This window comes from Sodiomyces alcalophilus, assembly GCF_042370955.1.
Source record: "Sodiomyces alcalophilus JCM 7366 unplaced genomic scaffold ACRALscaffold_1, whole genome shotgun sequence".
Lineage (NCBI taxonomy): Eukaryota > Fungi > Ascomycota > Sordariomycetes > Glomerellales > Plectosphaerellaceae > Sodiomyces > Sodiomyces alcalophilus.
Genome location: NW_027263532.1, coordinates 5,420,397 through 5,448,214, shown reverse-complemented (window position 1 = coordinate 5,448,214; position 27,818 = coordinate 5,420,397). Strand labels below are relative to the sequence as shown.

The 27,818-nt window shown below is 51.1% G+C and overlaps 7 protein-coding genes across 7 annotated transcripts; 4 read left to right on the top strand and 3 right to left on the bottom strand.

The window, feature by feature from the left end:
* Positions 1 to 1,470: 1,470 nt before the first annotated feature.
* ACRALDRAFT_2016023 (uncharacterized protein) lies at positions 1,471 to 10,098 on the top strand (the record flags this gene model as incomplete). Its single annotated transcript, XM_071019824.1, has 11 exons — positions 1,471 to 1,495; positions 8,804 to 8,892; positions 8,922 to 8,989; positions 9,048 to 9,170; positions 9,202 to 9,251; positions 9,284 to 9,347; positions 9,378 to 9,476; positions 9,540 to 9,759; positions 9,790 to 9,836; positions 9,884 to 9,977; positions 10,009 to 10,098. 11 exons carry the CDS (start codon positions 1,471 to 1,473, stop codon positions 10,096 to 10,098), a joined length of 969 nt encoding a protein of 322 aa, XP_070880173.1.
* Positions 10,099 to 12,830: 2,732 nt separating this feature from the next.
* Positions 12,831 to 14,251, bottom strand: ACRALDRAFT_1078410 (uncharacterized protein). Its single transcript, XM_071018768.1, has one exon. It carries the CDS (start codon positions 14,021 to 14,023, stop codon positions 12,923 to 12,925), a length of 1,101 nt encoding a protein of 366 aa, XP_070880172.1. The 5' UTR covers positions 14,024 to 14,251; the 3' UTR covers positions 12,831 to 12,922.
* Positions 14,252 to 14,871: 620 nt separating this feature from the next.
* ACRALDRAFT_2093040 (uncharacterized protein) lies at positions 14,872 to 15,723 on the top strand (the record flags this gene model as incomplete). Its single annotated transcript, XM_071022615.1, has 2 exons — positions 14,872 to 14,970; positions 15,076 to 15,723. Coding segments are annotated over 2 exons (747 nt in total), but the record flags the coding sequence as incomplete, so codon positions are not given.
* A 461-nt stretch (positions 15,724 to 16,184) lies between these two features.
* On the bottom strand, positions 16,185 to 17,253 carry ACRALDRAFT_1066485 (uncharacterized protein; the record flags this gene model as incomplete). Its single annotated transcript, XM_071017353.1, has 3 exons — positions 16,185 to 16,418; positions 16,588 to 16,840; positions 16,934 to 17,253. The coding sequence occupies 3 exons, from the start codon at positions 17,251 to 17,253 to the stop codon at positions 16,185 to 16,187; spliced, it is 807 nt and encodes a 268-aa protein (XP_070880170.1).
* Positions 17,254 to 18,886: 1,633 nt separating this feature from the next.
* On the bottom strand, positions 18,887 to 20,497 carry ACRALDRAFT_2057006 (uncharacterized protein). The gene is made up of 2 exons (XM_071021793.1): positions 20,341 to 20,497; positions 18,887 to 20,250 (listed from the first exon to the last, which is right to left on the bottom strand). The coding sequence occupies exons 1-2, from the start codon at positions 20,401 to 20,403 to the stop codon at positions 18,991 to 18,993; spliced, it is 1,323 nt and encodes a 440-aa protein (XP_070880169.1). The 5' UTR covers positions 20,404 to 20,497; the 3' UTR covers positions 18,887 to 18,990.
* A 182-nt stretch (positions 20,498 to 20,679) lies between these two features.
* Positions 20,680 to 24,387, top strand: ACRALDRAFT_2117839 (uncharacterized protein). The gene is made up of 4 exons (XM_071023782.1): positions 20,680 to 21,070; positions 21,139 to 21,209; positions 21,308 to 23,800; positions 23,938 to 24,387. The coding sequence occupies exons 1-4, from the start codon at positions 20,950 to 20,952 to the stop codon at positions 23,965 to 23,967; spliced, it is 2,715 nt and encodes a 904-aa protein (XP_070880168.1). The 5' UTR covers positions 20,680 to 20,949; the 3' UTR covers positions 23,968 to 24,387.
* Positions 24,388 to 25,858: 1,471 nt separating this feature from the next.
* Positions 25,859 to 27,439, top strand: ACRALDRAFT_2117837 (uncharacterized protein). Its single transcript, XM_071023781.1, has 2 exons — positions 25,859 to 27,114; positions 27,174 to 27,439. The coding sequence occupies exons 1-2, from the start codon at positions 26,006 to 26,008 to the stop codon at positions 27,259 to 27,261; spliced, it is 1,197 nt and encodes a 398-aa protein (XP_070880167.1). The 5' UTR covers positions 25,859 to 26,005; the 3' UTR covers positions 27,262 to 27,439.
* Positions 27,440 to 27,818: the final 379 nt, after the last annotated feature.

Sequence of the window (27,818 nt, the reverse complement as noted above, 5' to 3'; positions counted from 1 at the left end):
CCTCCGACGGGTTATCGTTATCGGAGTTCGTACCCTTAATTAACGGGTCTAGTAATAGACCCTCGGACTTTAGCGACGGCGATAGCGTTATTATAACGGTACGTCCTATTATTTTAGTTAGGTCTAGCCTAGAGCTTTATACTCCCTATAGGCGGTACGCCTATAGCTTTATTAGCTTAAAGCTATATAGCGATAACGCTATTAGTCCTATTACTATACGGCCCTGCCACGGTAATAAGGTATCCGATAAATACTATTACTACTAGGATAATAATAGTAAAGACTATAAGTTAGTATATTCTTACCTATAGCTATAGCCCCCTTCTTTTTAACCGCTCCTAAGGTTACTAACTAGATATAGCTTTTATTATAGGCGGAGCGGGCAGCTAAGAAGCTATAGAAAATATTAGTAGCGGCCGCGCGGGGCGGCGATAGTCTTAATAACTATACTTTTATAGGTTAACCTAAAGTGTACTTAGTGTATATTAAGATAGTGCTAATTATATTTATAGCGGCGGGCTTATCGGGTCTAAATTAAGTTACGGCGGGCCCTTAAGGCTATAAAAAAATTCGCTTATAATAATAAGGGGTTTAACCCTATAGCGTATCGTCGCTAAGAAAAGGAGGAAAAGGCCAAGGAGAAACGGCGCGGCGCCTTTATTAAGATAAAGCGTTATCTAGCCACTATTAGCCATTATCTAGGCTAGTTAGTCTAAATTAAGAAATCAAAGTTAGCGGAACTTTATAAAAAAACCGACTATAACTAAGTTTCGGTCGTTATTAGGTATAGGTTAGGGGGAGTTAGGGGGGAGGGGCGTTAGAGTTACTTTATTTTTTGTTTTTTTATTTTTTTTTTCCTTTTTTTTTTTTATTTCTTAACTATCCTATAAATAAAAAAGTCCCTACGGGGTATAATAACGCTATTAACTAACACTATCCTTCCGATTATAATATTCCTCGATAAGCGTGTCAGGGAGGTATCTCCGCGGCTCCTATATATTATATTTATATCTATAGTCGGTCTACTTAATAAGGTATTCACGCTTATTACTATTATAACGATAGGCTAGGACCTTTTTAACTTCGTATTTATTAGACTCCTAGGGCTTAACCTCTATATCCGTGGGTATAGGCGATTTACTATCTCGGGACTTTTATAGTTTAAGGAGGGAGATTAGGAAAACGTTATAAATCTTTATAGACTCCGGGAGTTATAGCTTATAGGCGAGCCTATACTATCCTATTATAGAGGTGATCTTATAGGGGCCGAGGAACTTATCTAATAACTTCTTATTAGGGCGGCGCTACTTAATATTCTTTACGGATAATAGTATATAATCCCCTGCCTTAAAACGCTAGCCTACGCGGCCGGTATTATAGTACTTCTTATAGGTGGTTTAGGCCTTCCTTATAAGGACCTTTATAGCTTTACGATTCGATATAAGGTGCTTTACCCTTTATTTAGCTACCATGGCGCGGACTTTGCCCGATTTACGTATCTATATATTATAAGGCCCGCGCGGGTTAAAACCTATTAACGCGATAGAGGGTGTTTACCGGATAGCCGAATACTATACGGTGTTATACGTGAACTATGCTAGGGGTAGTTAGTCTACCTAGTCGTCCTGCTATAGGGAATAAAACGCCTATAAGAAATGCTTTAGGTTCTGATTCTAGCGCTCCGTTTAACCGTCTATCTAGGGGTAGAACGTAGTGGATAGCCTCCTTATAACGCCTAGGAGGCTATATAAGGTGGTCTAGAATTTACTAGTAAATAAGGACCTATAATCCGAAACGATACTATCGGGTAATCCGTAGAGGCTAAAAACGTGTACCTATAGGATATAAGCCAGACCCTTAGCTATTAGGGCGCTGCTATAAAGGATATATAACGCGTACTTAATATACCGATACACTATAACTAGGATAGCGTTCCTTTTCTTTCCCTATAAGGTTATAGGGGGGAGGCCTATTACAAAGTCTATTAAGATCTCTTAGAATAGCCGTTCGGGTATAGGTAAAGGTGCTAGGTACCTAAAGGGCTTATACTAGCGCGGCTTAGTCCTCTAATAGATACTACACGTAGGCACGAACTTCTTAACGTCTCGCGAGAGGTATTCCTAGTAGTAAGACTCGGAAATCCTCTTAATCGTCCGACCTAACCCATAATAGCCCGTAGTAGGCGCGTTATAAAATACCTAGAGGACCTTATCGCGTAAACCTAACTAGTTCGGTATAAAGAGACGGTCCCTAAAGTAGACCGTACCCTGACTATTATAGGATTATAGGTCCGATAGGTTATCTTTCGCTATTAAGGAGATATAAAAGGGATCGTCCTTCTAGGTAAAAATAACTTTATCTTTTAAACTAGCTAGACCCGAGGGCTTAGGTATACCTCGGGACCTTAAAAGGCCGATTATAAACTTCTTAGTGAATCCCTTAACGGGTTTCTACCGCTCCGCTTTAAGATCCGCCTAATCTATAGCGAGCTACGGCTTCCTTAATAGTCTATCCGCAGGGTTTTAAGCGCCTAGGCGGTAACGAATCTTAAAATTAAAGCTAGAAAGCTCCTTTAGCTAATAGGCGTATTAAGGTTTAATTCGAGGCTTATTTAATAGATACCGGTAGTTTAAGTGGTTAGTTAGCACCTTTATAGGGGTCTAACTATACGCTAAGTAGTGGCGCTATTACCGGAACGCTTCGATAATCGCTATTAGTTTAGTATCTAGCGTCGGGTAATTTAGTTCGGGTCCCCTAAGCTTCCTAGACAGGAACGCTATAGGGCGCTAGATCCGATCCTTATACTAGCTAATTATAGCACTAAGTGTAAAGTTAGAGGCGTTTAGTTTTATATAAATAGGTAAGGCTGGGTTAAAATACTATAGTATAGGTGCCGACTAAAATAATAATCGTAATTTCTTAAAGGCGGCCCTCTTTATATCCCCTAACTAGAACGTACCCGGTCTGCCTCCTAACCTTAATAGGTCCGTAAGAGGAGTAGCGACCTTTAAGTAGCCTTTAATAAAATATTAGTAAAACCCAGTAAAACCCAGGAAGACTTAAATCTTTTTAATAGAGTTAGGCTCCTCCTAGTCCTTAATAGCCTTAACCCTCTTAGGGTCTATAAAGACACCCTTAGGGCTATATATAAAGCCTAAGAACTTAACCTCTTATGTCTTAAATACACACTTCTAAGGATTCGCGAAGAGGGACTACTCCCTGAGACGCGCGAGGATCTCCTTAACGTATACCCGGTAAGAACTAAGATCCTTGCTATAGATCAGGATATTATCTAGGTATATGATATAGATAGTGTCGATAAGACCCTTTAGGGCTTTATTAATATAGCGCTAAAAGCTGGCCGGGGTATTATATAGACTAAAGGGTATTACTAAGTACTTAAACTACCCGTACTTAGTCCTAAAGGCCGTCTTTTATTTATCCCCTTCTTAAATTCTTAAGCGATAGTATACGTCCTTAAGGTCTAGCTTAGTATATATCGTAGAGGTCGTAAGGCGGTTAAGGATTTCGTGTATTAGTAGTAAAGGGGTATAGTCCTTTTAGGTTACCTTATTAAGGCCTTAGTAGTCTATATATAGCTATAGTTAACTACCCTTCTTCGGCACGAATAGGATCGGGGTACCTATAGGGCTAGATAAGGGGCGGATCTATCCCTTCGCCGTGGCTTCCTTAATATAGTCTTATAGTATAGCTAACTCCTATTCGGCTAGGGGATAGATAGGGCCGAATAGGGGTAACTTACCTTCCTTTATTTTAATCGCGTGGTCTTATCGCTAGTGGGCGGGTAGATAGCCGGCCTTTACGACGTTAAAGACGTCCTAGAACTCTTAGTATTGCTCGGGGATAAGGCTTTCCGGTATTTCCTTATCTAATTCCTTTTAATAGGGCCTTAGATTAATATATACCAGAATTCCTTTATTATATTATATATAGTTAGGGGGTATAGGGGGTAAGGGATAGGACGGGTCTAATTAGATAACGGGGATTAAAGGACTATTAGGTAACGTGTTCTCTGTTTCTCCGGGGGTATTCTACCTTATGCCTATAACCTTACCGATACGGGGGGCGCTTAACTTTACTAGCCGAACTATTAACTAAGAGTTCTCCTTAGCTTTTTTTAGCTCCCTCCGGCTCGGGACGCCCCTAAGGTTATCCTTATAGAGTCGATATATCTATTCGCCGGTTCGGAAGGAGGTAACGGGGTTATATTTAATTAACTAGGGTATACTAAGGATAATCTAGGATCTATCCGGGTCTATATCTAGCACCTCGAACTTAATAGGGTATATCCGGGTTCGGTCCTAGCTATCCGTGACCTTAATATATATCTTAAGAGTCCTAAGGGACTATACTTTAACCCCTAGGATAACCCACCTTAGTTTCTTTAGCGGGCCTAAGGGCTTATAGTTAGGGGGTAGGGCTCTTTAGTCGATTAAGTTAACCTTAGCGCCTCCGTTAAGCTTAGCGCTCTAGCAGCCCTATCCGCCGTTTAGCCGTATCTCTAACTTTACCTTAATCGCGCCCTTACTAGCGAAGAACGGCTAAAACGGCGGCTTATCCTAGGCCTAAGCCTATTTAACGACGGGGGCCCGGGGGTTAATCGGTAAGTTATTAGGGTTCTAACTAGCGGAGTATCCTAATAACTAACCTAAATTAAAGGTTTTTTTCGGGTATTTATTCCGGTAATAGCCCTTCTTATTATATCTAAAACAGGTAATATTGCTTTTATAGCGCCTCTTAGGGGGACCTTAGGTCTCCGTGTTATCCACTTTAATTAACTCCACGAAACCTTAAGGCGGTATAAAAGGACGGGCCGTTATAGTATAGGCCCTATTAGGGGCACTATTACGCCTACGCTTTTCGCCGCGATTATGCCTTAGGCGATCGTTCCGGGGTGGCTTTTCTTTATTCTTATATAAAAGGGTAATCTCCGCCTACTAGGCTACGACTCCTAGTACCTTACTATTAGTAAGGATACCGGCTACTATAATCTAATCACGTAGTGGCTTATTAAGTTTTATTAAGATTAACTATATACGCTATTTATTAGGGAAGGGTAGGGATACCTTATTAAATAACGAGTTAAGCTTATTAATAAACTTAGCGTAGGACTAATTAGGCTTTTATAGGGTCTAGTCCGAGAATAGCTTCTTAGTTATAGATATCTCGTGGGTCTTATCGTCGACTAATTACTTAGTTAGGAACGACTTAAGGTCCTCCTAAATAGCACCTTTAGTCTTCCTATACGTGCGTCTATAATAGGCACGCTAGCGGGACTTTATCGTCTTCGGTAATAGGGTAGATACGAGGTGTATTTTCTCTGGTTCGGTGGGTTTAATATTATTAAGTATAAAACGCTCTTTAAGTTCCTTGATAAAGGTCTAGAACTGGTTATAGGACTACCCGTCCTATTCCGGGAGCTTTTACGGAACCTTATACTAACTTTTACGGGAGTCCCCTCGGGGTATACGCTTAAAGGTATCGGGGTCCTTCCTTTATCGAAGGGTAAGGAGGCGCTTCTCCTTCTTTTTACGGGCTCGGCGGTCCTTATAGTACTTAATTAGGAAATCGAGCTCCGCCGATGATAGGGTGCCGGGGGGGCGGCTCTTAAGGTCTTTAATATCGAATTAGGGTTCTGTTCGGATAACTTAGGGGGTCCCCTGGTCGAGTAATGGTCCTATTATAGGATTACGAGCATCCGGGTTAGCTTATCCACGAATCTCGAATTCGGGGTTACTATCTTTATCCTCTAACTTAGGCGTGAAGGATTACTCGTGATCGGCGCCTAATAGCCTGGTTTCGGCTCCTTCGGTAGCGGGGGAAGTATCCCGGGTACGAATAATAGTGGTGCGCTTAGGGGGTATCTTAAGTACTGGCTAGGGGTAGTAATAGGATTTATAAAATAACTAGTCTTTCGAACTCTTAACGGTCGTTATACCCGTAAACGGTTAGAACGAATAAAATATTATAGGTTTTGTATAAGGAGTGAAGAGAGTCGTTAAGACTAGATAAGAATAGGTCACGAAGCTAACCTTAGGGGGGAATAATTATAAGATTATTCGTTAAGCCCCTCTAACTCAGGACTTAACGGGAAACACCCTACTTAAGGGCTAGTGACTATCCTCCCTAGGACTAGTATATAATAACCTAAGGCTCTAAGATAATAGGTCTTAGGCTAACTTAATAGTCCTAAAATATAACTCGGTCCTAAATATCTCCTAGGGTTAACCTTAGGCCGGTTCCGGGTTCCTAACATATTCCTTACCGCCCCTAAGTCCTATCCGACCCCCTTAAATAGAATGTCCCTGACACGTATCTATTAGCTAATCTAATAATTAAGCCGATAATAATAAAGCTTAATCGTATAGAAAAGGAACTATAAGCGGCGTTAGCACTAATTAGTAAGTCCGGCGTTAATAACTATAATAATAAGTCCGGCTATATTAATACGAGTAATAAGCAGTGGGACGTATTCGTATAGAAGTACGGCGATCTAGGCCGGCGTATTCGGAAGCGTAGAGGCGTTTAATAGATTAATAGCCTCCTAAAGAAGATTTAGCCTAATACTATAGCGATAGGCTAGAATATCGAGGATATACACGAGCTAGATTAACGTAAGTGTTAGTAATCGGTATTAACGCCGCCTCCTAAACGACTCCGGCCTAGTTAGTAATAGGATCCAGATATTATAGACTTATAATCGCCTATACCTTATAACGATCTATTAGATAATATCCTAAGGCGTGGCTATAAGAAGGAGGTAGATACTGCCTATGCTACCGTAGACCCTCTAATAACCGGCTTAGTTATATTAGCTGCCCGCTAGAACGCGCCTATTATCGACTAGGCTATTACGGCTTATACGCAGTATTTTCGGGTTAAACTAGGCGGCGCTATAGGAATCCTTATAGCGTCGCGATTCCTTATAAAGAATCCAGATAAAGCGGCGATATTTAATTTGTTACTAATAGATAGTAAAAAGGAGTTTTAAAAGGATCACGGATTTATAAAGGAGGTGGAATAAAAGGAATTAGGCGGCGGCGATAGTGATATTAGTGATATTAGCGATAGTGGTTAAGACAGGCGCGATACTATAGGTCCGATTCTGATTAAGCCTTATTTTTCTATATATCTAATTAGTTAGAAGTGCTTACCGCCTACCTAAAAGGTACTAGTACGGGGTTAAGCCTTATCTTATAACGCCGTTATATAGCTAACGATATATATTAATATATTAAAAATATCTTCTTTATAATAACCTCTTTTCCTACTCTTTTTACTCTTATCGTTACTACTATATTATCTTCGATATCTAATATCGTATCTCTAATCCTCCCTTACTACCGATATAGCGATTAGCTTATTCCGCGGCTAGCTATAATAACTAATCTTCCTTTTCCTTAGTAATTCCTCCTCCTACTACTATAGCTATTAACGTATTACTACGTATAGCTTTAACGAAGTTCTAGATACCGGTCACTATATATATAATCTTAACCTGCTTATTAAGACTATATTCGGGTGCCCTGCCGCCTAGTATACGGAAGGACCTCTTTAATATTCCGAAAACACGCTTAACGATACTACGATAATCGGCGTGGAGGCGGTTAAACCGCTCCTTTAACGATAATCGTCTTTATTTAATTTCAGAGAAATCTTAGAGATAGTACCTCTCGCTATCGAATAGGGTAACGATACCTCGAATATCGTTACTAAACCCACTATCTACGAGGTAAAACCGCCTATTAGGTACTTAAAAAGACCCTCTCGCTAAAGCCTCGCGAAGCAAAGAGGAGTCGTTTATACTACCCTCGGCGCCCGCCAGGATATATATAAATAATAGGTCGAAATCGACTATAGCGAGGATATTTTACGTAAGTTAACCCTTCCGGTTATAATATCGCCGCTACGACTATAACGGTATAAACGCTACGATATATATTCTATTAATTATACCGATATAGCCGTTAAATTAACTATTACGGTATAATAGCTCGATATATTATAATACGTATCCTATTAATAGGCTCTTAACGTATTCGAGATAAAGCTAACGTATAGCACCTAGGACCTTATTAAAGATACGCGATCCTATATTTAACGATATCTTAAAGCGGTGGTATATATTACGTAAAGGCACGCCGTGGCCGATAATATAAAGGAAGATTATAACCTTTTACGTTATTATATAGTAAGAGGTCTCCTTAACGATATCCCTTAATATAATCCAGTCTATTAGGCGATAAAATTCGTACCGATTAATCCTAAATAGGTCCCGAAACACTATATTAGAACCGACGAATATCCCTTATATAATACGCAGCGTTATAGCGGGATTATTACCGTGATACCGCTAAGAGGTATTTTAACGCCTTTAGAGGCGTAGATTAACTTCGGGTCGATATAGGAATAGTAATAAGACTATATAATCGAGTTCGGGGGTAGTATTATTATCGTAGGTAGTGATAATATCGTCGCTAGCCTCGCCTATAACAGCGCGGCTAACTATAGATCCTATCTTAGTTAAAATCCTACTAACTTAGAAGTAACTTTTCGAGCTACTAACTTTTCCTATATAAAAGCTAGTAAGTTAGTAGGATTTCTACTAAAATCTAACTCCTACTAGCGTAGTACTTCTATAATAGGGGTATAGCAGGGGTATAGCAGAGGTATACATAAAAAATGCAATTACAGTAAAATATCATACAAATAAGGGTCCTTATGCATCGGTGGGTCATCGTTATGCATTTTTCTACCAAGTTAGTGACATTTTGCTAACTAGATGAAATTGTCGAACGCACCCTTATTGGCTTCACGTCTCAGGTGCCTTCCGACACCCAGATAAAATTCGTACCGTACTATCTGTACTTCGTACATTGTATGTACTTGTCGTGTCTTAGAGCATCACGCTACCTATGACGTACAATGCTTACATGCCTGGTCAAATTCTACACTACTGTTCTGTCCCGTGATCTTTCCGTCTACACTACTCTTAGTCTCTTGGTAAACTCCACAGTCATCAACAGGATCACGGCCACCTCGATCGCAGGCCTATCAGCCGAATGCATGTTCTCGCAGTGGCTGCTCGATGATTCGCGTCCCAGCCATTCCGATCGAGACGCTGGTTGCCATATTCAACCATGGTCAACGTTCACGTTGACGATGAAGACCTAACTGCAGCCCCGGCGACAACTTGCCTGCCATTCCACTCCTCGACTCTATGCAAACCCGTCCCTGTTAACCAGCCGGGGTGAGTGACGAGCCTTGAGATTTGTTATTTTGCAATCTCTTCTCCCGAACCTCATCCGCGTCCTCCACAGCCACATGTCTGTCTCGCGCTCTCTGACACGTACTAGGCTACTCCCAACGAGATTCTGGACCTGGCCCTTTGGATCTCTCCTCTTTGAAAATGAGACGAGCGATGCGCGCGACCATTGCGCCAATGAGCGTAGTTCGTCCCCTTTGATTGACCTCCACAGAGCGAGGAGACCGAGATGACTGCTCTCATCCCCACCCAGCCGCCCCCATATGGCTAAGAGGCTAACACAATACCTGAATATAGCTTTCTTGTCCTATCTCCGCCTCTCCATCTACATGGCCGTCGTATCAGTTGCCATCGTTCTCTCCTTCCACCTCAAAACCCAGCCAACCGACCTTGAGCTTCGGATGGCTAGGCCGTTGGGCGCCACGTTCTGGGCCCTCTCCGTTTGCTGCTTGTTCCTCGGCGTTGGGAACTACGTCAGTAAGTCTTGAGTCTACTACCTTCAGTCCAATCGATCAAAACGACGCATGGCTGACGTATGTATCAAGAAACGGTAAACAAATACGGCAGGAAAGCCGCCATTGTCCAGACTGGGTGGAGGACGCAGCTGGTGCGTATTCACCATCCATCCCTTTTTTCCTTCGATTTTTTTTTTCCTTACTATTACCATCCCAGTCCTCCCCTTGGCCAGAAAGTCCATTAACCTTTTTCATTTTCGCGGGTAGGTCTTGACCATCGTAGCAATAAGCATCGTGGGAACATGCATCGTCCTCTTAGTTGTCGCGAAGATCAGCTCGCATGCCACCGCCCCATGACCATGTACCATACTATATACCTGTCTAGTTTATACCTTACATGAAATTCTGACCGTCCAATCTCCATCTGGTAGTACGTCGTCACTGATTCTACTGTTTCTATTTCCTTCCTAGTGGATATGCCTGCCTGGGGGTGATGAGAACAGTCAAGGGTATCCGAAAAGAAAATGCTGCTCATAAATACAAGGCACGAATGGGACCCGAGTTGCCACGCTCATCAAACATAAAACATCTACAACACACCTCCCTCATAGTGCTCACCACAGAAAAGATCCTTCGCCGTCCGATGAGGCCATGCCCTTTCGGTCTCTTCTTCACTGCACCCGCCAACCTCGCGGCGCCATTTGGCAGCATACTGTCTAGCCGAGTGATCCATGTCCCAGAGGTTTCCGACCGTGCCGTCCCAATCTAGCAACGGAATGCGTGAGAGCGACGCCAAGTCGCCGCGGTTGGGTAGGGTGTCAAGGACGTTTACGAGCGGGCCGGCCAACTGGTCTCCACGTTCCTGCTCAAGATCCATCTCATACTCCGTGGGCGCCCGGAACAGATCTTGATGCACCGTCGCAACAGCGCTCGCCGTGTCGGGACTCGGATAGAATGTGAAATAACCCCGTGCCCTAGATAGACGGAGTGCGTGCTCCAGCCAGGAGGGATACTGTTTGCCGACAAACTTGTCCGATAAAAGGGCGGGAAACGTCGGGCCGCGCTGCTTCTCCAGGGTTCGAGATACGAGCCCGTGCATCTCGATCCACTTATCACCCATGACGAGGATTGCGTCGCTCTGGGGAGCCTGCCACAGGAAGGAAGTTCCCAGCCTTTTGCTGTGGTCGGGATCGGATGCTTCCGGCACGATGAAGCGCTCAGAGCCGTTAATGTATGTGCGAGGAAGGGCCATGCTAATCCCCAGTAGCCTCTCATCCCATTCCTCTAGTAACGCATTCTGAGAATATCGATACTCAAGCAACGCAAACTTGAGATCTGTGACAAAGAGGTGAGCAGGTGGTTTGGACAACCAAGGAGAAGATGCCTTGGGTAGGGGGAGAAGGCTTGCTGCATACAGTGGAAGAATTGAGGAGTTAGCTCCGCTTGAGGTGAGAGGACCAGAATATGGGAGTATTTGGGAGACTGCGGCCAGAACGACTCGAAGAACCTGGCCGCACTCTCCTCGTCCGTCATTCGGTGGCGTGCGATGCGGTGTCGCAGAGACAGCATCTGCACACCGCGGCGCCTCTCTATCAAACGGGCAGGCGGCCAGCGGAACTTTTGCAGAAACGCGTGCGTCTCCGGCTCCACCTCGAAAGGTAGCTCGATGGTCAGATGGGGGATGGTCGACGGGGGAAAGTCGGCGGCGTTGAGAGATTTGAGTAGCCTCAACAGACTCCCCGAGCCCGTCGGCGGCGCATGGACTAAGATGTCAATCGTGATCTTGTCCCAAGCGGCAAGAGAGTAGCTATCCAATTTAGCCAACCAGGTCAGACGCTCGGCCGCGTCCCTGGGCAGCTCGATCTGGGGCAAATTGATGGATTCGGACTGCAGCCTCGTCCCATCGCGAAACCAGCGTTCCTCCCGGTCCGTGCCGTCCACGATGACCACCTGAGGGCGCATGAAACTGTTGATGTGGAACAGAGCCCTCATGGTTGCACGTTGCATCCGGGTGTCGGCCGACACATCGGCGTAGTTCGGCCGGGCATCGTGAAATAAGATCTGACACGAGCTGTCGATGCCATTGACCCGCTGCAGATCCTCCAAGAGAATAGTCTCTCTGCTTGTGAGGGCAAAGTGGACGTCATTCTTACGCTCCATGCCCATGGCGCAAGCCAACGGCAGCAGGGTCGACGCGCTCTGGAGGCTCGCGGCGAAAAAGAGCACATTCCTGCTGTGTGAGGTTCCCCTCTGGGTGGGGATGGCGTTCAGGGACTCTGCGAGTTGGCGGAATCTGAGGGGTCCATTGTAATCGCGGTCTGGCGCCATGCCGCCGATGTCCTTTTGGCCGTGGTAAGGCGAGTGGTGGCCGGCGCCGAAGCCCAAGTCAAGGGTCAGATAGCTGAGGAGGAACCAGATGGCGACGGCGACGAGAATCAGAGTGGTCCAGCGCCGGAGGACTCGACGAGGTGGCACCCTGGCGGTAGGCTGCCAGTGGGGGTTGCGCAGCAGGGCCGTGGGCCCGGCGGCGGGCTGGTGGTCGTCGTTTTTCTTCCCCATATCTTCATCGCTGAGAAAAAAGAGGTTCCGGAACTGTGCCCACCGACCCTGCATCCTTGTTATAATCTAGACGTTATGGGTGCTTGTCGGCGAATCGGTGCTGGGCGCTATGGAGCATGGAGGGCCGAGCCGAGCTGGCGGATCGGTGTCGGGTGCCGCGAAGGCGCTGAAATCATTCGAAATCGCGTCCAGTTTGTTTCACGTCCCCGGGGGGAATGGGTCGTGAGTCGGCGATCCAAAGGTGATCATGGAAATATTCGAGAGGCGAGTGGCCGAAGAGCTTCGATCGCCAGGCTGGAAAACAGTATGGGCGTTCAATCTTGACCGAGGGAAGTTGCTTTCTCGCCAGGGCGTCGGGTCTGTACCTGGTCTGGTCAGCAAAGTCGCGTCGGACGCATTCGCATTGGTACCTAGGTACGTACACATATGGAGTACAGTGTGATTCACATGTCCTCATCCTTCACACGGAGTACGTCATTACCTATCAATCCACAGGCTTGAATCGAGCCGTTTCTCAACTGTGGAATAATCCATATAGAACCGGATTCCGAACGACGGCCGCAATGAGATACAAGGCCAGCCATGTATTCTTTCAACGCACGGTTATCCACTTCGTTTCTCTCTAGTCTACTCCTGGCTGCGTCCTGAGAAGGTCGGGAACGTCAATGTTAGGCACGTCCACCACTTTGGTAGCATTCATGCGCCCTCCTCGAAGAGAATAGGTGAACGTCCCAGTCCAGCCCGATGCCGCCGCTCCGTGATCGCCGTCCCTATCAACGACGACGATTCCGCTCGCAACGGCCGGATACTTGCGCACCATCCTCCAAACGGCATCGCGGGCGGCCTCGTCCGGTTTCATCCCGCGACGTAGGTTCTCGACAGCTTGGTAACAGGGCAGGAAACGCATCATGATGTCGCCGTCTCCCGTGGCGCCACAGGCACCGACGTCGCCATCGACGTAGGATCCCGACCCCGTGACGGGCCCGTCGCCAACGCGGCCGGGAACCTTGAACGAGGCACCGTTGGTGGAGGTGCCAGCGGCCATGATGCCGGCCGCATCGATGACCATCAGCGAGAGGGTATCATGGCTCGCCTGGGCAGAGGATACGAGTCCGAAGTTGTGGGCTGGAGAAAACGGAACGAGGGGCCTATAAGGCCCGCAGCCATTAGTGGGATCGGGTAAGACGTTCCGGCGGTAGTTGGGCTGACAGCTGTTGACCTCACGCCATGCGGCACAGCGGGCGACAGTGGCGTCTGTGGTCAGGTTCTCCTCCTTGAAGCCGTTCTCGATGGCGAACTGGGTGGCCAAGTCGCCGGCGAGGAGGGTGTGCGATGTATACTCCAAGACGGCACGAGCGACGCCGATGGCGTTCTTGACACGGCGCAGGCCGGCCACGGCACCGGACTTCATCGTGACGCCGTCCATGATCATGGCGTCCAGGGTGGTCTCGCAGTTTTCGTCGGGCGAGCCGCCGAAGCCCACTGATCCGTCGCATTGGTTCTCCTCGCACACCGTGCAGCCAATCTCGACGGCATCGAGGGCCGACACGTCGCTCCTCGAAAGGGCCTCGTAGGCGGCGTCGGTTGCATTCACGAAAGGGCCTCCCCAGGTGTTGATAACCATGGGCCAGCCGGGGGACACTCCGGCGTGGACACTCGTTGGCTGAGAGAGGATGGCCGCGAGGGTCAGGGCGACCTTGTCGAGACCAGGATATCCCACCATGTTGGCTTTCCTCACTATGAGGAGATGCGACCTGTTCGCCCCGGCTATTACCTAGGCTGTGCCCAACGACAGCTCAACGGACTCGACTCTGGCACGTGTTTGTGTATTGTGTTATTGCAAAACTTAAAGATGTACTGGTTAGAGGGTTCACGGTAAAGGCCCTACTCATTCAGACAGAGCCCTGCCTCTCCATGGTGTAGGTATTGAATGATTATCAGTTTAGCCCGAATGAATATTCTCCCATCATCCACCGGGATTTGTATTTTGTACATCGCTAGGCACCCTGGGGCAGCAGGAACTTGGCTAAGATGAAGTACATACACTGCTGCTGTACCTGCCTGATCCGTATTGCTGACCGGAAACTCCCGCTCTCTTCTCGGTGAGCTCCTCGGTGGGTCGGATTTCCTTATCTCTTGCTTAGATAAGAATTTCCCCGCACCGACCGCTTACAGATACCAACTGACCCGAACTGTCACCAACTGTCGGGGAGGGGTCGTTTTTTCAATTAACGCCCTGTCCTTCGTAATCGCGTCTTGAACGCGTCCACCTTTCCTCAACATCCCACTTTTTACACAACTTGCCGTGCAACCACAACAATGTGTATGTACCTCTCGTCCCTTCGCCTGCCTAACGTCTACTGAGTCAAAGAAATACAGCTGCATACGGAGGATACACAAAACCAGCGTACGGTGCGCAGGGGGGCGAGGATTCGGGCGGCTTCGTCTACGGTGGCACCCAGCAGGGCAGTCAAGGAGGAGGAAGAGTAAGACAACGCCCGGAAAGCTGTGCCCGTTCATCTGTGGCAATTTCTGACATTTCGTTTCAAACTCGTCTGTTCGCAGAACCAAGATGAATCGCTACGACCCGTCACAATCAAGCAGATCATCGACGCCGAGGAACCCTATCCTGGGGCGGACTTTCGCATCGACGGCGTCAACATTACACAAGTCAGTTGGCCCTTTTCCCACCTCTGAAGATTTCTCTCCATGTTCCTTCTACACATCGGGAAACCAGGACGACTCGTTAACCGGGAGTTTCGTTTGCAAAAACAGATCACCTTTGTCGGGCAAGTCCGTGCAATCAACCCCCAACCGACCAACATCACCTACAGGATCGACGACGGAACGGGCATCATAGAGGTCAAAAAGTGGGCCGATTCGGACAAGAGGGAGGAGGAAGTGGCGGACGGCAGCGGCACAATCGAGCTGGGCCAGTTCGTCCGAGTATGGGGTCGCCTCAAGTCCTTCAACAACAAGCGCAACGTGGGAGCCTATTTCCTCCGGCCCATCACCGACTACAACGAGGTCAACTACCATTTGCTCGAGAGTACCTACGTTCACCTCTACATCACACGCGGTCCCATCGGCGGATCTAAGCCGCCGGGCGCCGCCGGCGAAGACGGCATGTTCGTGGACGGCGGTCCGGCGTACAACGCTGGCGCTGGCGCGGGCACTGGCACTGGCACTGGCACCGGAGGTGGCAAGCCAAGCAAGTTGACCGGGTGCGGGCCGCTGGCCCAGAAGATGTATAACTTCCTCCTGAACGCCCCGGGAGGGAACGAGGGAGTCCACTTGAACGTCATCGCGGGTTCCTCGGGTATGAGCGTGAGGGACGTTCTCAGTGCAGCCGACGAGCTTCTGTCCCAGGGCCTGGTCTACACGACTATTGACGACGAGACGTGGGCCATTCTGGAATACTGATTAGGGGGGAGGAGGTGCTGATCGTAAACCTGGCGAGTCGTGGGACTTGGGGAAGGGAACAACTGGCGTACGGGAAATCATGTTATTTGGTAACATCACATGAAGAGGCGCGGTAGAGCTTGCCATGCGGGACATATAAATGCATTAGAACGGCCAATTTATTGATTTTCGAGCTGAGCTTTAGGCTAGGGGGCGACTTGTGGCCAGCTGGTTTAGGCTGCAAAACGACCAAAAGATGCAACGACCTAGGTAGAGACTGGATGTAACAAACACACACACACACACACACATACATACACACACGCATGATCGCTCTTTCTGTTTCTCTTGGGAGGACAATCTCTGCATCAGGAGCGGAATGGATTTGAAAGAACACATAATGGCAAAACAGACGTCGACGCAAGCAAACTACATCCCTCCAGCCGGAGGCACAGGGAATATCAAGCCGCATGACGAGTTCCCTAGCCCAGTCTGGCGCTCTCTTTGCTCATGTTGTTGATCTGGACCTTCACGGCCGCGGTGTACACGACATTCCGAGGCGGTTGGGGCTCACGGACCATGATGGAGAGCACCACGGGTGCGCGGCCACCGCCGAGGCAGATGTTCTTCTTGAACTCGAAGCCGAACTTGGCGTAGTAGGCATTGTTGGCCTCGGAGCACGATTCGAGGTACATTGGGCGGTTTTCCGCGTCGGCCTAGTGGTTAGGGATGACGGCGTCAGTAGACCGAGCTTCGAATAGGCGGTGGCGAGGGCGGGTACAGGGCCAAGTGTAAGCAGGTAAGTCCCCTAGGGCATGGGGGAGGAGAGACTAGAAGAGAATAGGAAAAGTAGATAATGTAAGGGTAAGGAATAAGTCGGCATACCCGTACGATCATGTCTTCGATAAGCTTCCTCGCATATCCCTTGCCGCGGGCGTTCGGTTTGGTCCCAATGTACACAAGATAGTAGCAATCGCCGTCGCGCTCGCCCATGACCTCATGCTTGGTCTCGTGCAGCAGTGGCATGAACTCGCCGTAGTACCGTTGTCTGCCTTGGGGCGAGAGCTGGTAGTATAGGCGCCACGTGCCGCTTCTCAGAAACGTCCACCAGTCATCCGTGTCTTTCCCCGGGGGAACCCTGTAGTTCCAGTCAGATGGAGTTGGTGGGATAGCTTAGAGGGTACGTCTATTGCGGCGGGGCTGGCAACTATGTATATTGACAAATACTTACCACAGGGCGACAGAATCATGCTCAGGTCCAATGGCGGTGACGAGCCCGGCAGAGCAGTGAGAGGCGGTTATGTACGTCATGAGGTCGACGTGAAGCTTCCACTTTCGCTCCGGTGGGTAAGCGGCCATGTCGTCGGCGTCAAGAAGGTACTGGCTAAGACGATCAGCAGCAAAGGCGTGTGCCAGCGACAAGCCGGCCTCCTTGCACTCCGCCATGCCGATAACTCGCACGGTATCTTCCCAACTCGGCGGCACCAGGGACGGGCGTCTCTTGTCAACAAGGGTGAACAGGCTGTCGGATTTTCTTACCGTGTCCTCCATGGTGGGCAGAACAGGCATTTAGGCCGTGTGTAAGTGCGGACCTAGCGCATCAAGGCGGACGGTGAGCTCCGGGGAAGGACATGGAAACAGAAGAGAAAGGGCTTCTGCGTAAAGCTGTCGAAGTGTATCACTTACTGGGTATACTGTCTCCTGTGTGCTCTTTCGAAAGCTGTCTTCTCGACACAGACATGAATCTGGACGGATGATGTAGACAGTAATGAAGGCTTCTGCGAATGTCAACCGACATCAAGGCTTCGATACCTCCCAGGTAGACAAGAGTATGGAACGGGTAGACGTCGTTGAAAGAGGATGAACCGCAGGCTAGGGCCGAAGGGTAAAGTTGGAGTTGTCACAGTTCTGAATGACGGACGAAACGTGTTGGGTACAAACAAAAGACTCTTGGGGCAACGGAGAGATGGGATTTGGAAACAACGGATTGCGGGAGACTTGGAATCTGAATCTCAAGGCTTGGGCTGACGAGCAGCAGACTAGCTTAGCAACAAAGAACAGTCTTTCTGTTCTTTTGCCCAGAGTACTGCCCCCGAATCTCGGGGCTTGAGGCAAAGAGTCTTGGGTGTGACTTGATGGACTATAAAGGTCGACAAGTTTCCCAGTGTGATGATGGGTGAAAGGAAAAGAGGAAAAAGAAGAGGAGAGAGAGGAGGATAGACTGTTGAGAACTAGCGGCGGCTTATGTAGGCACCATGTAAACAGAAAGGAAAAAGAAAGGGACCGGACGAGACAGCTGTGCGCGGGATGACTGCAGGGAGGTCAATCCGACGGGTGGGACAGACTGGGGAGTAGGCGCCCGGTACTGCGGCGGCAAGTGAGGCGGCGTAGGAGACGGCGTGGGAGACGGCGTGGAGCGTGACGCAGGATAGGCGGGCGGCGAACGGAAACGGAGGTTGAGTGGCGTCGCGCCGGTCAACGGGACTACGTTGTGTTGTATGTATGTCGCAGCCTCCCAACGGTGTTTGGTGGCCGGGACGGTGAGAGTATTAGTGTATCAGTCGAGTTTCTCTCTCTCTGTCCCTCCCTCTCTTCTTGGCTCTCGTGCAGTAACTGTGCATCCGGGGTGTATGTCGGTGGAGGTCCATGTCGGGCTTCGGATGCGCCTGTTTCCCCTCCTACATAGCCCAACACGAGCCGACTGATTCATGATTCATTCCCAGTGACGCACGAGGGTGCGTACGAGCGTGTGTGTGGTCTGGGTGTGTTACCTCCGCTGCAGTATGTATGTAAAGAGAGCATAGGACGGCTGCCAATTCCAACAACGGTTAGCGAACCTGCGTCTATATGCGGCCAAGGATCACCCGCGCGTATCCACGGCATTCTTTTGCCCACGGTGCTGGCAGCTCGCTGCAGAATGAGCATGGCCCACCAGCAAATCCCATCACTCCATTCACATCGTTTCAATGCACGACAGTCAGGTGACGGCAGTTTTGTGTCCTGAGACCGATGGTCTTTCCCATGAGCGGAGGTTATGTAGAGGTCTCGGCTTACAAACTGGGCGGCATGGACTCGTGCAGTCCAGTCCATTAACGAGGTTGATGCATAATACGATTGGCCGCCTCTCAGAGGTAGCTGGACTAAATGGGAGAAAGTGTTTCATGGCGGTTTGGAGCTGCTGTAGCATCAGAACAAAAACGACCCAAGGAAGAGGCGAGAAGCTGAGGCTGGAGAAGCTGCATGCACCTGGCGCGTTTCGTCCACTTGGGTTTTGTATTGTCTGAGAGCTTATGTCCCGTCGGCAACGGACAGCTTTGATAGTCCTTGAATGTTGGCATCCTTCCCAGTGAATTCTGGGTCTTGGGTTTGCTGAGAACCCTGGCCCGATTGTCCAGTGTCGCCCTGGTCTCCATCTCTTGTCTGTCCTTCTTTTTGTCTCGCCCCCTTCTCCTCAATCTCGTCTTCTTCAGTCTCGGCCTCGGCATCTTCGTCGTCCTCTTCGTCTTCATCGTCCTCTTCGTCTTCATCGTCTTCATCCTCGTCGGTAGACTCTTCGTTATCCTGCCCCCTAGACGCCTCTTGTTCCCGAATCGCCTTTTCTAGATCCTTGGCCATCTTTTTCGTGAACCCCGATGCCTCCGCGGCAACATCCAACCGGCGAGCATTGTCCCTACCCACAGTCTTCTTGGCGTCCTTGAAGAAAGGCCCAGGCGTTGAGCTAATGAAATTGAACTTGCGTTCGAAGAAGCGCTTGATGCAGTTCACATCCCGATCGAAATACATCTCGGCATTTTGGTGGTCCATCGATATCATCTGAGGAAAGTCGATGATGATGGGAACGAGAGTTATCGATTCGGTTTCTTCGCCAGAATCGGTGGTTGTGACGGATACTTCCTCCTTGATGAGAATGTTAAACTCGTTAAAGTCGCCATGAATCAGCCCGTGCTTGGCGAGCCGGAGAATCTGGTCGATGAGGTCGGAATAGAGACCCGCAGGATCGGGGACGGACGAGATGGTACGGAGAAGAAAAGCGTCGACGAACGACATGAGAACGGTGTGCCGAGACTGCGCAATGGGCTCCGGCACTGAGAAGCCTTCCTCCTGCAACACTTTCATAAATGCAAACTCCTTCATGGCCGCCAGTCGTGAAAGATACATCCAGGAACCGGACTGACGATTCCTCAGATAATCTCGATTGGTCTTGACGGACCGAAACGAGATGCGACCCAGTCGATGGATTTTCAGCACCTTCTGGACACCCTTATGGTCGGCTACCATCATGATGTCGCTCTCCTTCCCTACTCCGATACGGCTGCCGACGCTGTAGATCTCCTTGCGCGTCGAGTAGGCGTGCATGGCGAGGTAGTCGAGGCCGCCGTAGGTGAGACGGTAGCCGTCGTACTTGGCATCCTTCACCCTGGCAATGAGGCCAACCTTGGCGAGTGCCGAGATGGATTTATGAACACCACTGGCACCGCCTTTGACCCGGGAAAATCGTTCAATCAATGGTGTCGGAACAATCTCATGATCCTTGCTTGCCCTTTCCACCTGCGAAGAATATTAGTCCATTTTTTGTATATATATATACTGTATATTGGAGGGGCACTGCAGGGGGGCAGTGAACGGGGAGAAACGAACAGCAGTGAGGACGTTCCAATCCTCAGACGCCAGATGGCGCATGGCTCGCGTATCCAACTTCATCTTGAGCGTGCGATTCCCACTGACGTGTATGGTATGTCCGTTGATTGCAGTGGTAATTTGAGAATCCTCGAGACTTGTGCAGCGAGAACCCCTCAGGGTCAGGCATGGTCATTCGCAAAAGTTGGGGCGAGATGTTTATCGATAAGAGACGTTTATCGATAAGACGATAAAGGAATCAGACTAAGACACGTGACTTTCGCATGACGACTTTGTAGGTACCTTGCGGTACTCTTCAGCACGGTCCAACCAATGTACCTACCTAGGCGGCAAAGCTCACGTAAACGCAAGAACGAGCTACTGTTGTTCCAAGCTCTCAACTCACGGTCGGCAAAACTCCATCCGTCATCAACAACTCTGCTTAACAATTCTCACGACCCTCCCACGCAACGCCCTCTCCAACAATACCCTACCAAGCACGAAGACCTTCTTATCGAGTGACCCGGATCCTCGAAAAGGGTATAGCTTGACTGTTTCGTCTTTCCCTCCGCAGTCGAGTCCAGTTGGTTTACCCACTCGTCCGTCCAGCCAAGCACTCAGCCAGGAACGATGGCGCAAGACAGCGACATGCCCACGGCTGCCGACAAGGGCAAAGGCAAGGCCGTCGACGAGCCCAAGAAGGAAAAGACTCTTGTGAACGGCAAGAAGGAGGATGAGAAGATTATCGATTGTAAGAGAAGGCCGACGCGGGTGAATACGCAGGTGGAGAGGGATGCAGGCCAACTAACGTATTTGCAGCGGCGGAGGAACTTAGCGAGGAGGATCAGCAACTCAAGAATGAACTTGAAATGCTCGTTGAGCGCTTGACGGTCAGTCAGTCCTTGGCTCTTTTTTTTTTCGATATATCATTGTTATCTACTTGTTCGGCGGTCTCTTTGATGCTAACACGGCAGGCTGCGTGTCCCAGGAGTCGGATGCTTCGCTGTATCAACCGGCACTAGACGCCATGAAGAATTTCATCAAGACTTCGACGTCCTCCATGACGGCGGTGCCGAAGCCACTAAAGTTTCTCAGGCCACACTACGAGACCATGACGAAACTCCACGATAGCTGGCCGGAAGGCGACCACAAGACTTCTCTTGCCGACGTCTTGTCCGTGATTGGTATGACGTTTTCCGACGAGGACAGGCAAGACACGCTCAAATATCGCCTCCTCGCTCCGTCGTCCGATATCGCGTCGTGGGGCCACGAATACGTGAGACACCTGGCCTTGGAGATTGGCGAAGTGTACGGGAAGCGGATCATCGCAGAGGAAGAGACCGCCGACTTGGTCGACCTCGCCCTGCTGCTCATCCCGCTGTTCCTGAAAAGCAATGCCGAGGCCGACGCCGTGGATCTCATGAGCGAGCTCGAAATCATCGACCGGCTCCCCCAGTACGTCGACGAGAATACGTACGCGCGCGTCTGTCTCTACCTGGTCAGCATGGTCAACCTGCTCACGTACCCGGAGAACGTGCTCTTCCTTAAGACGGCTCACGACATCTACATGGCGTACAAGCAATACCCGCAAGCGGCGGTCATCGCCATCCGGTTCAACGACACCGACCTCGTCAAGGGCGATATCGAGACGACGGACGATCCGGTCCTGCGGAGGCAGCTGGCCTTCCTGGCGGCCCGGCAGCGCATGGTGCTGGAAGATCTCGACGAGAAGCTCGTCGAGCAGGACCCGGAGCTCCAGGACTGTCTCTCCAACATCAAGCTGTCGGAGCATTTCAAGTCGCTGGGCAAGGAGCTCAACATCCTGGAGCCCAAGACGACGGAGGACATTTACAAAAGCCACCTCGAGAGCAGCCGCGTCGCCGGCATGACGAACCTGGACTCGGCCCGGCACAACCTCGCGGCGGCCTTTGTCAACGCCTTTGTGAATGCGGGCTTCGGCGACGACAAGATGATGCTCGTCGACTCGGATAAGGAGAGCTGGGTGTGGAAGACCAAGGGCGACGGCATGATGTCGACGGTGGCCTCCCTCGGCACGCTCCTCCTGTGGGACGTGGAGAACGGCCTGGACAAGGTCGACAAGTACACGTACGCGGCCGAGCCGGAGATCAAGGCCGGCGCCATGCTCGCCATCGGCATCATGAACGCCGGCGTGCGTCTCGACTCGGAACCGGCGCTGGCGCTCCTGGGCGACGAGGACAAGCTGCGCAACCCGCAAGCCCACCCGCTGGTCACGACGGCCTGCCTCATGGGCCTCGGGCTGTCGTACGCCGGGTCGAACAAGCAGGAGCTGCTGGACATTTTGCTCCCCATCATTACCGATTCGTCGGTGGAGATGCGCATCTCGGCCATGGCGGCGCTTGCGTGCGGCTTGATATTCGTCGGGTCGTCGAATGCCGACGTCAGCGAGGCCATCGTGACGACGCTGCTCGACGACGACCGCAAGGTGCAGCTGACCTCCAAGTGGACGCGGTTCTTGGGCCTGGGCCTCGGGCTGCTGTTCTTCGGGCGGCAGGAGCAGGTGGACGTGATCCTCGAGACGCTCAAGGCGGTGGACCACCCGATGGCGAGGCCGACGGCGGTGCTGGCGGAGATGTGCGCGTGGGCCGGGACGGGGGCGGTGTTGAAGATCCAGGAGCTGCTGCACGTCTGCAACGAGCACGTGGAGGAGTCGGACGAGCAGAACAAGGGGGACGAGCTCCTGCAGGAGTACGCGGTGCTGGGGATTGCGCTGGTGGCCATGGGCGAGGACGTGGGGCAGGAGATGGTGCTGCGGCACTTTGGGCACCTGATGCACTACGGCGAGGCCAACATCCGGCGGGCGGTCCCGCTGGCCATGGGGCTGGTCAGCCCGAGCAACCCGCAGATGAAGGTGTACGACACGCTTTCGCGGTACAGCCACGACAACGACAACGACGTGGCGATCAACGCCATCTTCGCCATGGGCCTGCTGGGGGCGGGCACCAACAACGCGCGGCTGGCGCAGCTCCTCCGGCAGCTGGCGAGCTTCTACCACCGCGACCAGGAGTCGCTCTTCATGGTGCGCGTCGCGCAGGGCCTGCTGCACATGGGCAAGGGGACGCTGTCGGTCAACCCCTTCAACACGGACAGGCAGGTGCTCTCGCGGGTGTCGGCGGCCGGGCTGCTGACGGTGCTGGTGGCCATGCTGGACGCCAAGGAGTTTATCACGTCCGACTCGCACTACCTGCTGTACTTTTTGGTGACGGCGATGCACCCGCGGTTCCTGGTGACGCTGGACGAGGACCTCAAGCCGCTCAAGGTCAACGTGCGCGTGGGCCAGGCGGTGGACGTTGTGGGCCAGGCGGGACGGCCCAAGAGCATCACGGGCTGGCAGACGCAGAGCACGCCGGTCCTGCTGGCGTACGGCGAGCGGGCCGAGCTCGAGGACGAAGAGTACATTAGTCTGAACAGCACGTTGGAGGGCTTGGTGATTCTCCGGAAGGTTGGTCCTTTTCCCCTTTTCTTCTTTTCCCCACGTCTTCCCTGAACGCCATTCTTGTAGCCCGTCGAGGCCTGATATTTCCCTCCCTATCGTCATGCGACATGCAATGGAACAATCACTAACGCATGCGTACACAGAACCCGGAATGGGAGGAGGACAGCAAATAAAAGCAACCCCCTAGCGACGGCTGGCAATACGCAGTACAGCCGGGGTCTACCGAGGTCAGCTGAAGGGAAGATGGCAGGTAAACTGATACAGTGTATAATACATGGTCGTTGCACAGCTCGTAAGCTGCAGAGTTGAGGCCGCCTTGAGGGCCGATTGATGACCGATGACCTTGGGGCTAAATTTATGATAGACGGTCCATCCCAAGTATCCGAATGTCCGTTCTCTATGGTCTGGCCAAGTCGAGCTTGTTCGCGATCAGTCCAGTGCAAGTCGACAAGGACTCGGTGCTTTAGACAGCACAGCTCGCCGACACCGTAGCTCTAGTGATATATATCTGCAAAGACATCGTAGAGGGTTAAGATGATACGAAGCTGCGTATTTATCCGAGTACCAATCTCAGCTCTGTGGTTGGATTTCTTGTCTTTTCTGTTGTTTTGTTTATTTTATTTTTATTTTTATTTTTTATTTCTTTATTTTTATTTCTTTATTTTTATTTCTTTATTTTGTTCTTTCCTTTGGCTACTTTTATACCTACTTCGTACTCCGTACACTTCGTACGTACATTGCGTTGTACACTTATATCCGTGTATTTCCGTCAAGCCCCTGAAACGGAAGGTTAGGGTTCTGGGGCTACTGATTAGTACGAATTAGTTATTATAGGGGTCAAAATGTTAGACGATAACGTTTAGTACAGGCGAAAATGTTACCAAGTCAGGTACTAGATAATACGGAATAAACACCAAAGTTTCCGACGCCCTTCCTGTCATCCCCAACCTTCAACCCTCTTACCTTGAACATCGCAACCACAGTATCCTTTTCCTTGGCTGTTGCTTCATCTCCTCTTGACATTTTTAACGAAACATGTTTATATTCTGACAGAGTATTCATTACAAGATCCTTACTTATCATGAACACTTGATAGAGTCATTGTTGCTGCGTCGTGCATCTTGTCCGAGGACGTACTTCGTAGTGAGAAGACGGCCGTCAGGTGTGACGCAGAAGACCCTGGGCCAGGTCTACAGGAATTCAGACGTGGCCTGGCGCATTGAACCGGTTTTACGGCTTGCTATCCTGGCGACTATCACGTTTGTCCGAGTCCCTCACGATATTTCGTCCCCGGCGCAAAAGGATCGACTCGAACGAACATAAACCCACACAGCGATTCATCATTTGAACATGCCAGCAGAACGGGGACGCTCTATTCGTCCCAAGGCGACGTCCAGCCGAGATACAGGTCCACATGCGTCGTCGTGGACTGGCACCCCGCGTGTCGAGGAACTCATAGCCCGCGACCTGGCCACCTGTTCCTCATCCGACGATGACGACGACATAAATGACTCCCGCTCTGAAATCTCCGACGATCGGCCTCGTACGACCATGTACCGTCGCCCGAGTGGCGTGGCATATGGTACCTCCCGGCCCGTCATGAGCTCTGTGGCCGCCGCCGATGAGGATGCCTCCTCCTTCCTCTCACCCATCGAGAGAAAACAGAGCCGTGACGCCGAGCGCAGCCTTCTCAGGGACAACCAAGACCACCAAGATCCTCTGCCCAAGCACCACCGCCACATTCATCTGGAATCATGGCTCGCCAGGGCATCCCGCTATCTCTTCGGTACCCAGGTGCCACGCAGCAGCGCAGGGTCCGGGGAACACGACGAGGAACAAGGTCTGCATGCCGTCTCGGAGGACACTTGCCCACCACCGTCATCGTCACCACCCCAGATCACCGTGCAGAGGCCAAACGACGAATCGACGCCCCTTCTCGCGGGCAACAACAACCTCAGCCGTAGTGACGCATCCGAGGGGCAACGCAATCACGGACCTACTGATGGGAACGCCGACCTCGACCAACAGTGGGAAGCCGCCGTGGCATCCGGGACCCTCCGCACGACATGGCAGCGCGAGACCAAGACCATCGTCTCGTACGCGCTCCCGCTCGTAGTCACCTTCCTGCTGCAGTACTCCATCAACGTGGCCGCCGTCTTCGCCGCCGGCCGCATCGGCACCCTCGAGCTCGGCGCCGTCAGCCTGGCCACCATGACCGCCGCCATCTCCTGCTACGCCCCCTTCCAGGGCCTCGCCACCTCCCTCGACACCCTGTGCGCCCAGGCCTATGGCTCGGGCCACCGCCACCTCGTCGGCCTGCAGCTGCAGCGCATGGCCTGCTTCCTCCTCCTCTGCTTCGTCCCCGTCGCCGTCCTCTGGTACCACGCCGAGCCCGTCCTCAACCTCCTCATCCCCCAGCAGCCCGAGACGGCCCACCTCGCCGCCCGCTACCTCCGCGTCCTCATCTTCTCCGGCCCGGCCTTCCTCTGCTTCGAGGCCGGCAAGCGCTTCGTCCAGGCCCAGGGCCTCTTCCACGCCACCACCCTCGTCCTCCTCGTCGCCGCCCCCTTCAACGTCTTGGCCACCTGGCTCTTCGTCTTCCGCCTCGGCCACGGCTTCATCGGCGCCCCCGTCGCCTCCGCCCTGTCCCAGAACCTCCTCCCCGTCCTCCTCTTCCTCTACGTCCGCTTCGTCGACGGCCGCCAGTGCTGGGGCGGTTTCAGCCGCCGCGCCTTCTCCAACTGGGGCGTCATGCTGCGCCTCGCCCTGCCCGGCATGATCATGCTGCAGGCCGAGTACATGGCCTTTGAGGTCCTGACCCTTGCCTCCAGCCGCTTCGGCCCCACCTACCTCGCCGCCCAGAGCGTCGTCGCCACCATCGCCTCCATCTCCTACCAGATCCCCTTCCCCGTCTCCATCGCCGCCTCCACCCGCATCGCCAATCTCATCGGCGCCGGCCTCGTCGACGCCGCCAAGACCACCGGCCGCGTCACTATCGGCGTCGTCGCCGTCGTCGGCCTCCTGAACCTGACCCTCTACAGCACCCTCCGCTACCAGATCCCGCTCTTGTTCACACGGGACCCCGCCGTCATTGAAATCTTGGCCGCCACCCTGCCCCTCATCGGCCTCATGCAGGTCGTCGACGCCCTCTGCGCCGGTGCCCATGCCCTGCTGCGGGGTATCGGGCGCCCTTCCATCGGTGGCTACGCGAATCTCTTTGGCTACTACGGAGTTGCCTTGCCCATCTCCTTTGGTACCGCCTTTGGGCTTGGTTGGAAACTGGAAGGCTTATGGCTGGGCGTCACCGTCGGCCTTGCTGTGTACGTGCTTCCGTCCTCGTAACTTTGTAACGAACATTGCTGACCAAAACCCAACGCAGGGTTGCCACCGTTGAGTACACATTCGCATATTTTACAAACTGGCATGATGCCGCGCGGGATGCAGAGACCCGAAACGCGGCTGGTTGAAGAAAAAAAAAAGAAACACATTGATATATGGTTGACGAAACCCTAAATCTTCCCTTATTGACCGTTGACGGAGAGGCCAGTCGCTTCTTGGTCACACAGTATTTCGTCTCCTGGCTGTGGTTGAAGTTGGATAGACAAAACATGCCTCACGGGTCACTACATTATAGTATACCCATTCATGACGGTATGGCTTATAAGTGACGTGTAGTGACCTACCCCTGATCCCTGAAGCCGAATTGAAGTTCGTCCTACAAAGTCAAGCCGCCATATGTGGCCTAATAAATAAGTACGTAATGCCTCGACCGGGAATCGGTTCCCGTAAGCGCGCCGACTCCGGGCCCCGAGTCTGAATCCAGCCGATACATCCAATGCCGATATCAATTGACAATCGCGGGTTGGCCCGGCTCTTTACAGGACCCTGCCTGAAGTCTGTACCGTACGATGTACCCGTACCCGGTACTTACGACAGCGTACCTGGAGTACAGTGTAATACAACGTACCTAGGTAGGTACCTAGATACCAGGGGCTCTCCATATCAGGACATAAGGAAGTGGGAC

What these genes read in the sequence shown, in the direction of transcription:
- ACRALDRAFT_2117839 (XM_071023782.1), top strand. Translation starts at nt 20,950, where the DNA reads ATGGCGCAAGACAGCGACATGCCCACGGCTGCCGACAAGGGCAAAGGC. An exon ending in GGATGAGAAGATTATCGATT is followed by an intron (nt 21,071 to 21,138) that starts GTAAGAGAAGGC and finishes ACGTATTTGCAG; the next exon opens with CGGCGGAGGAACTTAGCGAG. An exon ending in TGCTCGTTGAGCGCTTGACG is followed by an intron (nt 21,210 to 21,307) that starts GTCAGTCAGTCC and finishes TGCGTGTCCCAG; the next exon opens with GAGTCGGATGCTTCGCTGTA.
- ACRALDRAFT_2117837 (XM_071023781.1), top strand. Translation starts at nt 26,006, where the DNA reads ATGACCGCCGCCATCTCCTGCTACGCCCCCTTCCAGGGCCTCGCCACC. An exon ending in GTCACCGTCGGCCTTGCTGT is followed by an intron (nt 27,115 to 27,173) that starts GTACGTGCTTCC and finishes AACCCAACGCAG; the next exon opens with GGTTGCCACCGTTGAGTACA.
- ACRALDRAFT_2057006 (XM_071021793.1), bottom strand. Translation starts at nt 20,403, where the DNA reads ATGAAGTTGGATACGCGAGCCATGCGCCATCTGGCGTCTGAGGATTGG. An exon ending in ATTGGAACGTCCTCACTGCT is followed by an intron (nt 20,251 to 20,340) that starts GTTCGTTTCTCC and finishes TATTCTTCGCAG; the next exon opens with GTGGAAAGGGCAAGCAAGGA.
- ACRALDRAFT_1078410 (XM_071018768.1), bottom strand. Translation starts at nt 14,023, where the DNA reads ATGGTGGGATATCCTGGTCTCGACAAGGTCGCCCTGACCCTCGCGGCC.